At 38.1% G+C, this 11,286-nt stretch overlaps 1 protein-coding gene across 3 annotated transcripts in view; it reads right to left on the bottom strand.

The window, feature by feature from the left end:
- DCTD (dCMP deaminase) overlaps nucleotides 1-11,286 on the bottom strand; it is a 58,873-nt gene that overhangs the window by 47,087 nt on the left and 500 nt on the right. Inside the window, exons 2-4 of one of the 3 annotated variants that reach the window (XM_017744333.1) lie at nucleotides 10,684-10,728; nucleotides 10,067-10,101; nucleotides 8,062-8,246 (exon numbers count right to left, since the gene is read on the bottom strand). In XM_017744333.1, coding sequence (XP_017599822.1) covers nucleotides 8,062-8,066 — 5 coding nt within the window. In that variant the 5' untranslated portion in view covers nucleotides 8,067-8,246; nucleotides 10,067-10,101; nucleotides 10,684-10,728. Of the gene's footprint in view, nucleotides 1-4,618; nucleotides 4,654-8,061; nucleotides 8,247-10,066; nucleotides 10,102-10,683; nucleotides 10,729-11,286 lie in introns of those variants that run through there. The other 2 variants (XM_017744334.1, XM_017744330.1) reach the window with 2 other exon arrangements.

Raw genomic sequence — 11,286 nt, 5'->3', positions numbered from 1 at the left:
GGAATGCTAAACCTTTATCCCGCATCGATGTGCCAGGCTGTCCCTGAAGGAAAGATGACTGAGATTTTCTGGAAAGGAAGCAGGGTTCAGGGCTGGGGACAGAAAGGGCCATCTAGGAATAGATGGGAAATGAAAAGTGTCCAGGAGATTTGTCAAAATGTTAAAGGGGCCCTCAGCAAAAGAAACTCAAGATTACTGAATTTCTCTAAGCCCAGGGGGTTTTGAGTGTGTTTTCTTGGGTTGCAAATTTACTTTATAAACCAAAAATTATTATATCTTTACAAAATGATTCTGGACTGACTAATAAACAGTCCAAATTATTTTGTGGTTAGTCAAAAATTACACATTGTGAAATAAAGTGTCAATGACATAAAGCAAGACCAGTAGGGCTGAAGTAAGGTCTTAATGATATTTTTGTTCTTATCATTATAACTATTAGCCCTTATTTTTAAAAAATCACAGAAAATTGTGGGGCCTTTCTGGAGAAAGTTTATGGATTTTAAGATTAATGGATGGTATTAAGATTATACTAAAAATTGTGAAAAGAGAATAAGAATCCTTTTAAAAAATTATTTTTAACGATACATTATATAAATCAAAATGGAGTCAAGTAAAATAAAGGTATATACAAATCCTTGCTTGGAAAACCTTAAAATGTATGTCAGCTTCCTCAAAATAATTCTGATGGCATCAGAGCTCAAAAATACATGTCTATTTTGAGTCCTGTATTTTGACTTTGTGTTAGTTTAGTTTTTCACATTCTGGTATCACAGGAGGTATTGTTCCATTCATGGATAGCAACAACAGAATTAGACATAATGTAGAAAAAAAAAGGCAGATGTGGTCAAGAAATACTTCTGTCTTGTAAGTGGCAAAAGGCACATTAAATATTAAAAATTTATGCTAATAAAATGTTTCCTTTTCTGACAATAAATTGTGAAAAAGCAGGAGATGGCACTTGAATGGGCTGAGCTTTGGAATATGATGCCAAAAGTAAACAATAGGGATTCAATAGGAAAAAAAAGATTGTGTTATCTAGGAAGAAGTATGCAGGTTATCAGTAGAGGAGACCCTTAGTCCTAGGAATCTGTCTCAGAAGAGGAGCTTCAGTCACAGCAGCAATTCTCTGACACAGGTTCTTCCCAATGAGGTGCTGTAACAGAAGGAGTTAATCCAGTCTACGGCAAAATAAAATGGAACTGTAGCAGAGGTAGACAGATGCTTCCTATCTCTATACCTGGCATTAGTGTGACTAGTGATAGGGAGTTAGCTCTATTTCTGACATTTCAAAGAGAAAAGAGCTCCTTTGACTGGATTGGAGACAGAAGACAGAAATGAAAATTATTAAGTGTCTGGGAAGTCGGATTTGCAGGGAAAACTTACCAAAGAAGAGATTAAGAAGTTATTTGATCATATTATGTACACTTGCAAAATAGAAATATTCATTTCCGCTTTTTCAGGATGAAATTTAAATACATTTGATAAAATACAAGAGTGAAGAATTCTGAGATGGCAATGCTATAGCTATGCTTAATTCTGGTATACCTAAATTAAAATTTAGTATCTGAAGAGGATGCAAAAATCCCCTGCTTGTCTTGCTTCAATTAAAAATTCAGCATTTACTAACATTCAGCTCTTTGGGTTTCCTGGAATCATTTGAAGGCAACCTTCCTATTTGGTTTGTGTGGATACAAAAATGCTGCTGGCAAGGATTTTCTTGCTATTTTCTAAGACCGTGAGAGACTTTTCTCTCTCACAGAAGAGGTAGCAGAGTTATGTAAACAATGAAATGCCTGCAACCTTTAAAAGTCTTGTTTATAGTATAGTAGAAAAATATTTTGACAATGGATGTTTTAGGATTTTAGCCAATCACCCCCAAGGGGTGGCTGACCTTTGTCCAATTGGATTATGAAGAAAAAAGTCTATAAAAGAGTTTGTAAAATAATTAAATCAATCAATCTTGCTGCACAATTCCTGCCTGCTGGATCTTCTCTCCTCCTCCCTATGGCTGCGGGACACGGTGATACACCCTAGGGCATTTTAATAGGTTTGGTATTCCGTTATCCTTGATTAGTTTAGCAATGTAGTTTTCTTCCTACTGGCTACATGTTTGCTTTCAAGAAAGCCTGCTCCTGCGACTTGTCCCAGAACAATTTGCTTATACAGATACACATCAAAAATATGAATAAGCCTAACTACACATTGAGATAATGTCACATTTCAGAAATAATGTGCATCAATCCATGTAGATTATAGCCCAGTGTTGGTCAGGAAAAGGAAGGCTTTGCAGAAGTGAAGAAGCCCCATCATACCCTGGAATTGACATTGTTTGCCCTGTATCCAGGCTGGATGCCATTTGGAATATGGGATCAGGTTAAGAGTTGAAATCATTGGACTAACAGGACTTCTCTTGGTGCTGCAGAAGTATCATCTGACAGGTACAGCAGCAGAGAAAACAAAGTTTTGACGTGCTCATTACACTTTGTCTTTCATCCATCATAGCTTGGCTTTGGTTTTATTTTCTTTTGCTATTTCTTAGTTTTCTGCAGGTCCTTCAGTTCAGTATTTGACATGGTTTTAAAAAATATGACATGACAAAATATATGACATAATTATTCTGTCATGATAGTTTTGTGTATTTAAACATATGAAAAGAATTTTATCTCTGTAGTCTGTTTTTTTTTTTTTTTATTTTACTTGGATTTGGAAATGTCATGGTTCACAGCAACCTCACCAGAGTGAATTTAATGGATTAGAATATATTATTAAAATGAGACTGCTGGAGAAGTATATTCCACAGATGTGGAATACTGTGAATAGAGGTTAAACTCTGCTGCATTAAAAGGCAGGGTACCACTACTTTTTCTTTCTTGCCATACAGGATAATGGGCAGGAGCAGCACTGCAAGTTCACTACAGTGGAAAAGTTTTATCTGTTTTCAGTTTTTCTTCATTTATGTTGATACATTAAAAAAGAGCTCTTAAAGATAAATACATAAAAGCATTACTCTTTCATGTGATATTATGGATACAAAATGTGCATATATGCACTTTTGAGATTTTTATAATGTTGTTTTTGTGATTTTTTGTTTTCTGAAACATGATTTCTTTTAAGGATTTACTTCATTCAAAAAAATCTCTTTTCATAAACAACTCATCTTTTTCTTCCTTGCCTCAGGGTATTTCTTTGTCTCCTCTTCCAAAAATAAAACAAAAGCTTGTGTTATCCTGCCCATGATCTATGAAAACCATCTAAAATTTAAGAAATGGTTTTAATTGGACAGATCACTGTTTTCTCTTAACAGCATCTTGGCACCTGTGATTAGTGATGTTACATGTAGCTTGAGAACAGGTCGTTCCCTGAAAATAGTGTAGAAGGCACACCAATTGGAAGGGGTCAACAGCCCTCAATCTCCAGTTGCTGCTTCTTAGAGTCATAGAATAAGCTGAGCTGGAAGGGACTCACAAGGATCATTGACTCCAGCTCCTGGCCCTGGACAGGACAACCCCAAGAATCACATTATGCATCTGAGACTGTTGTCCAAACCGTTCTTGAACTCTATGGAATCACAGTCTTCTTCCAGCTCTCACCGCTAGAGTGGCTATCAGAGGCCACAGCAGGATGTGCAGTGTATGCCCCTTCACTCAGAGCCCTTCCCGACCAGAACCCAGGCTAAGCACTCCTGTTTTGGCTTGGACTCTATTTTCTGTCGGAGTGGAATGGTTTGAATGGCACCCCCAGCCACTGACTGTAACAGCAGATGTCACTGTTGGCAGCCTGTGCACAGCAACAGGAAGAGACATACTACAGCCACTCAAAAGACTCTTCCAAGAAGTGGGGGTGTGGGGATCCTCCAGAGAAGGGAGCAGCAAGGTTGGTATAGGTATGACAGTACACATTGGGGGGCACAGTGATCATCAGTGATATATCAAAAATTACCACAAATCTTGGTTTAAGTATCGGGGGTGAAACTAGATGGAGGCTGTACCTCATTCCGTACTTTGAAGATACACTCCACTTTATTTCCTTGGGGTGGAAGGCCTAATTCTGCAATCTAAAAGAAATGCCCAAAATTATTGTTTCTGTGTTCTTGGAGTGGGAAGCATGCTGCTGCATAAGAGTATTGTACTTCTTTCACATTTACATTTGGGAAAAAAGGTGTCAACGTTAAGTGATCAGTGAGTTTCTGAACTAGCATTTGAAAACACCATTTTTCTTCTTTATATTAACACCCCACCCCCTTTTATTTGTTTCAATTGCTGAAGGTGGCATATTGAGTTGTACAGTCACGTATTAATGCTTCTGTAGAAGAACCAAGGTCTTTTAAGAGTGATGATGTCCACAACATCACTGACAGCTGCAGAGACCACCATCTTGAGACAGTTTATCACTTGTTCTGATTTTCTAGTGAGACTAAAGGCAAAGCACCACTGATTCCAAACTTGCTTGCAGGGGCACCTCTGGCCTTCAGTTCAAGAAGCCAGTTTGCAGTTCAGCAGTTTCTTTGGTTTGGTATGTTTGTATTATGTGGCAAGCTTGTGTGCCCTTTAAAGATGAGGAGAAATGGGTAAACGAGAATCTCATGAAGTTCGACAAAAAAAAATGCAACGTCCTGTACCTGGGGAGGAATAACCTCATGCTCCAGTACATGCTCCAGGCCAAAGTGATCCTTGGTGATACAAGGTGATCGAGGAAGGTGATCCTTGTCTTCTACTCAGCACTGGTCACATCTGGCATGCTGGGTCCAATTCTGGGCTTCCCTGTGCAAGAGTCCAGCAAAGCAGCACACAAGGATGAGTAAGGGACTTGAGTACCTCATGTATCAGTAAAGGCTGAGCGAGTGTGACTGTTGAGCCTGCTGAAGAGAAGGTTTGGTTGTATCTCATGAATGTATGTAAATGCCTCAAGGGAGGATGCAAAGAAAATGGAGCCAGGCTCTTTTCAGTGGTGCTCAGTGATAGGATCAGAGGCAATGGGCACAAACTGAGTGAGACAAGGAGTTTCCCTCTGAACCTCATGAAACACTTTTCTTTGAGGGTGACCAAGCAGTGGAGCAGAGTGCCCTGAGAGGCTGGGGAATCTCCATCCTTGGAGATACTAAAAAAAAATGCCTGGACATGATCCTGGGCAATTGTCTCTAGGTGGCCCTGTGTAATCAGGTTGAACAGGATGACCTCCAGACGACACCCTACCAACCTCCATCATCCCATAATCCTGTGATTCCTTTGGTATAAGCATCAACTATATATCCTTTTGCTTTCACCTTAACAGAATAGCTGATTATCAGCAACAGCTCTGACATTTCATGCTCCAAGGATTATGTATTACTCAATACTTAAATTTTGCAGACTTTGCCTAGATTAAAAATATTTTTTAAATTCTTATTCAGTGTAATCTTTTTATGCTGTAGGAGGCTGTTCCTTTATTAGTGTGTTCATTTATGAACACACAAGTGCAGCTAACTACAATTCATGCTTTTGTTATGTTTTTCCACAAAGAAATTCAAGGGAGAGAACTGCTGAAATATTGTCATGTGTCTTACATGTGGACACAAGCATTTCATAACACATGCTTGACCATATGGAATTGATAACTTTTATACATCTTTTACCTGAGAATAAGATACCAAAAAAAGGAATTATTGTATGAATTATAATGCTTTTCTTGTGATAAGAAATCTTATCCCAAGCATTTCTGAGACAACATATTGAAATAATAAAAATGATACAATTCAGTTCAATAGGTTCAGTTCAGGAGCTGAAAGCATCCAACATTCTAATACCTATCCTATTTCATACAGGCATTTTTTTTACTCCATCATGTCACTTAACATGATTCTTTTTTTATGATGTCCACTGCAAAGTGGACATAATAGTATCATGCTGTGTTCTTCAAATTGTTTCAATTCTCCAAAAAGTGAGAATATTGGGATTCTGGGTTTTGGATAACCAGACTAGAATAAAAACTGCCATGGAATGATTCATACAATTCAGCAACATCTCTAGCAGTCTAGAAGTGCTAAATCTCGGTATTGGTGCATCACTCCCATTTTTGCTATAAATTTGCACAGATTGATTTTATTTTTGCAGCATGGTTTTTTAGCCTCACTTAGCAATGAAATAGGATTGAGGTTCCTTTGTTGTTGGCTGACGTCTGAGGCCAGACATCAAAATACTTTGGATTCATGCTAAGAAATTGTATCTTGAGGTGAAAGAAGAGATGAAAAGTGGGTAAAGGAGAAAAGAAGAACTTTTAACTTAGTAGAGTTTGGCAAGTCCGTACTTCTTTGCATTTAAAATACAATTTTTCATTTGTTAGAAGAAAGGTTCCCTAACTCTCTCCACCAGTTAGAGAATCATCTTTTCTTTTGTAATGCAGGTGTTAAATACTATTAGTCCAGGCTACTTCATTTGCTGCACCGTGTTTCTGAAAGTGCATGGATGATACAGAGAAGAAATGTACTTCAGGATGCTATTGCTAAAACATTACTTTTCATGTTTCATCTGTTTCCCTCCTCAGACACAACACAGCAGACATACACTAAGTGCTTTTTCTGGCTGTGGTGGGAGCACTTACTCCTTACACCAGTAGAGAGGGACTGTTAAAAGCATTAGCTCTGTAAACTTGCAAACTTGAATATTAGTTGATAATACATCTTAAATACTTGAAGAAATTAACTGCTGTTCACCACCAAAGGAGCTGTTATTGAGAAATTCCTCCATTCTTCCCTTCATGCTGATGAGCAGTAACCCTCTATTGCTGGCCGGCTTCTTTCTTACATGTGGCCAAAAGAGAAGACCAGGCTCTTGGGAACCTTCTTGGCTAACCAGACATGCTTTGTGGTTTTCCAAAGCCATTAGGCAGCAGCAAATAGACAGTGTAATTCCATAGATATGACGAAACATAGGAAACCAAAATGTGTATACAAGTATCAGATATACACAAAAAATACAGTGAGACTGTTACTATGGAAGATGTAATACCAAGACTGCATCAAGAATTTTTTGGGAATATGCATCAGACACTAATTTGGACCTCATCAGTCCTAGGGGTTTTGGAACAACCAAAATTCTCCATCTTCTTTTTTCTTTGTTCACAGAAACTTCAGCAGTATTAGTAAGACTTAACAGAATTGAATGCTAAGTCAGTTTAATGAGAAGCTTAGGGTGAGTCTGAGAAGATTTTACCATGAAAACATTGCTCACATTTCCATAGCTAACTTTGAGGCAAAGCTCATATCACATCATTTCCATTCAAAACTTTTCATTTTCTACTCTAAACTTTTAATCAGACTAACAATAATTTTAAATCATTCTCTATGTTTACTTTCAGATTTATACTATGTCTTGACTCAAAATATGTAATTGCTCAGTACTTTCTCCTATGCATGCCTGAAAGCAAAAAAAAGAGGCCAAAATTCTGGAGAAAAAAAGCTAGCATATACTAATCTGAAGCAGAACCTGGTATCGTCTTTTTTCACTGATACTCTGGGAAATCTTTGTAGAACTGTCTAAGCAGCAAGCTGTCCGATTGGATATAAGTGGAGAGAGCAGGCTTTGGAATAACAAGAAAAGCTGGATGAGTATAAACATTACCTGGATCCGTTGATCCTGCAGAGCTTCATCAAAAATTCAACCAGAAACAGTATTACTCAAAGATCTTTTACTCTCAGATGTATACATGCATCAGAAGCTGACAACAGTAAAAGCAGCACTCCTCCTCCTTTCTTTCCTCATGCATGTACACAGTTTTTCTTTCCAGGACTTTTTAAACACTTTTTAAAACTAAAAATCCCACTGCATATGGAAGAAATTTTTGGTGTATGCTTTTTCTTTGAAAACACAGCTGTGAGATAAAATTCACTGTTGTTAAATAAACAAATATTTATAATGCTGAAAATACCGATTACTTTTTAGAGTTCTACAGTAGCTGCATGTGACGGAAGTCAGACTCACTGTACATATTTGGTGACTTAAGTGTTTAAAAAAACCCCAACATAACCAATATATATTTTCAAACATTTTTGTCAGATGCTTCTAGAAATTGATTCTGTTACCATACTTCATAATTCATTCTGTAGTCAAATTCTGTGTGCAAGCAGTGAAAGCTGAACTATGGAGATTTTCAGGGAGACTGCTGCAGGTCCTGCTTCAGAGCCATTTGTGGATAGTACAAGTTAGAGCTGTAACAGCTGGACATTTCACCAGGGATGACACTCTAGTGGATCATCAAATCAAGGGAGTCTCCTATTAGGGAAGGACAAGGTACAAACACACATTTTTTGATCACAGTCAGTTCCAGGAACAGACCTACTGTGAAAGAAGAAGCACGAAGAGAGTATCAGGAGATTAACTACATTAGTAAAGACTGGAGCGGGTATGTTCCTTGTTATGTGACAGGGTACAAGTATAGGCCTTTGAAGACCTCCTCTCTGGATACAGCCATTTCCATACTTGTGTTCTGAATTTTCACATAGACATTTTTTCTTCTTCTAGATGACACAAAATAGTTATAATTCTAATTCTCTTTAGCTCAATCCTTTAACGCTGTACTACTTACCACAGAAATTTCTTCAGGCCAGTTAAACATGCATATGCAAAGCAAAATATAGGAATGATTAGCCCCTTTGCATTGATTACATCCTGTTATTTATCATACTTTCTGATAGATACTTAAGTCATGCCATAGCTACATTGTTCCATGCTTTTGGACACATATGCACCTTTCTGTGTTTTGAATAAAGCACGCTTACATCTTCTGAACTATGCTGTCTTATGCAATTAAGCCAAACAATCTGGGGTATGCTGTCAGCTGACAATGTCAGCACAACATGCTAGGCAGGTTATCAGTTGAGATGCAGGAGGTGTATTTGAGAAACTACCTTCAAAAGGCAGTATGTTCTCACTGGCAATATTAAAGGTCTATTTACACAAATAACACCTACTTTTTGTCCATCTGACTTCAAATATTGTCATGCCTAAGTAGTCCTAAACTGGCATTCTGGACTGTAGACTCTAACTATGGATGCAAACACAAGGAAGTACTCAAACAGTGGAAAATAGAGGGAGGAAGGGGAGAGCCTAACACCATGCAGCAGTTTATACTTCAGTGTAAGCACATCTGTATAATGACACACAAGCATATACATAAAAATTAGACAATTATGCAATGACTTCAGTGTATTTATTTTCAAAATTTAAGAACTACAATTTCCATTTATTTGTGCAAATTAAAATATTGATGTCTTCTGATGAGAAGTATTACATTGGTAAAGATGGTTATAAATCAGATCCACACTCATGTGGATCTCATCTGACAAATAATCAAAAATGTGGCTGCCTTGGTGGTGACAGAGAGCAGGAACTGAGTATTACCCCCTAAGTAATACCCGAGTATTACCATGACTACCTTCAGAGGAAGTATTGACACAAATGATGTTTCAGTTTTGTCTTGGTATTACAGATTTTCTAATCTTATACTTTCTTTTGTGTGGATTATTTAGGGACTATGAGTACAGGAGTGCTGCAGTACAACAGGCCTGCTTTTTCAAGACAAAAAAGGCTGTATTGTTATAAAAGCTCCTGGTTAATGCCAAAGATAAGTAACTGGCAGCTGGTTTCAGAAATAAAATAGCTTTTCATCAACTTACATAACAAAATGTCTTACTGATAATGCAAATTGAACTTTAAAAGGGAAAAGGAAATTCAGTTTATCCTGTCCCATAACTGCCACATGTAGTTTCTCACTGTAGGATGACACCTATAAACAAATTATAAAATTGAGTAGATTGTTTAAAAGTACACAAAATAAATGTAAAAATGAGGATTTTTTTTTTATTGATGGACAAGAAAACGGGCCTTTAGAAACCAATCAGCTCATTGAAACTTAATATTCTCAATGAAAATAAATGCATCTGTCTCTTTAATCTCTTTAATAGGCAATGATCCAGTTGCATTCCCTAAGTGGCTCAACTCTTATGGATATTGAGAAGTTAGGACAGCTCAGTTTTTCTCCACTGCTAACTACCAGGACCTTACTTCACATATGTAGTTTCACTGCACATTACCTTAATACAATAGACGTCAAAATCTTCAAGAGAGTCTGGAGGAGAGAGGCATATGGGTCATTTACAGACAAGGTTGCAGAATGAAACAAGTAGAATGACTAAAATAATACAGATCTTATTTGTACCAGATTGGCAATTAGCTAAATTAAAATAATACCTTGCTGGTACATTTTTCTATTTAGGAGCAGATCCAACAGTAGGATTTAGATAGCTATAAATTATTTACTTCAATGTTTGTCAGATATGTGGCCTCTGAAGTGGAATCCAAAAACTTGTTATGCACTGAACAAGTCCAGTACTTAATAAGTGTAAATTGCTTCAGAAGAATAACTCGTAGAGCTGAATACTAGAAAGCTATAATGGAGAAGATAAACTGACCTAGAAAAAAAAAGGGACAGCTCTGGGTTCGAGACTTCCTCTCCCAGGAAAATCTTGTTACTTAAAGCCAGTACCTTTAAATGAAAACAAATAAAACATTCTAGGCAACAAGGACTTCAATTACCTAGGAGTCCTAGCTGCTAAACTAAAGAGTCATATTCCCCCACAGAAGCTCTACTTCTAGTGCCAGATCTTGGGAATCAGATACACATGCAAATTAATAGAGCTCATTAAGTTACCTTCTATCAGCTGAACCATGGTAACCAGCCTGGGGTACTCTTCTCCTGTGGCAAATGAGAGATAAACACTCAGTAACTCACACCTGGTTTCTATACTTCATGCGACTTAGCTGCTTGCTTTTCAGGCCACAACAGTCCAGGGCATACACGGTGTACACATATTCTTCAATGGTGCCTCTCAAAAAAAACCCAAACCCAACAAACATACAAGAACAAAACCAAAGACACTAAGTTTAGGTACTTCCGTGGTTAAAGAGGGGTTCCCCTTTGTATTTAAATTTTGAACTCAAGTATTTTAAATATCAAGGTCCTTATCAGGAACCCTTGAGCCTTACTAGAGTTTAGCGAGAGTTCACAAGGATGAAAAAGGGAGGTTAGCGGGGCCTGAATGGCTGGGAGAAGGAACTCGACACCGCCCCAACTCAGGGCAAAGCTGCCTTTTCCCGGGGCACGTTCCCCGCACTCCCAGGGCCAGGACGTGCCCCGAGACAAAGTCTCCTGCGCCACCCGATGCAGGGCCGCGGCAAGTTCGCAGACAAAGAACGGGACGCGCCGGTGTCCGTCATGCCGGGGCGCTGCTGTCCCCCGCGGGTCGGCGGTGAC

The sequence above is a fragment of the Corvus brachyrhynchos genome, unplaced genomic scaffold (assembly GCF_000691975.1).
Source record: "Corvus brachyrhynchos isolate BGI_N302 unplaced genomic scaffold, ASM69197v1 scaffold17, whole genome shotgun sequence".
Taxonomy (NCBI): Eukaryota; Metazoa; Chordata; class Aves; order Passeriformes; family Corvidae; genus Corvus; species Corvus brachyrhynchos.
Note: the sequence above shows the minus strand (reverse complement) of the source record. Positions and strands in the feature narration are given on the sequence as shown.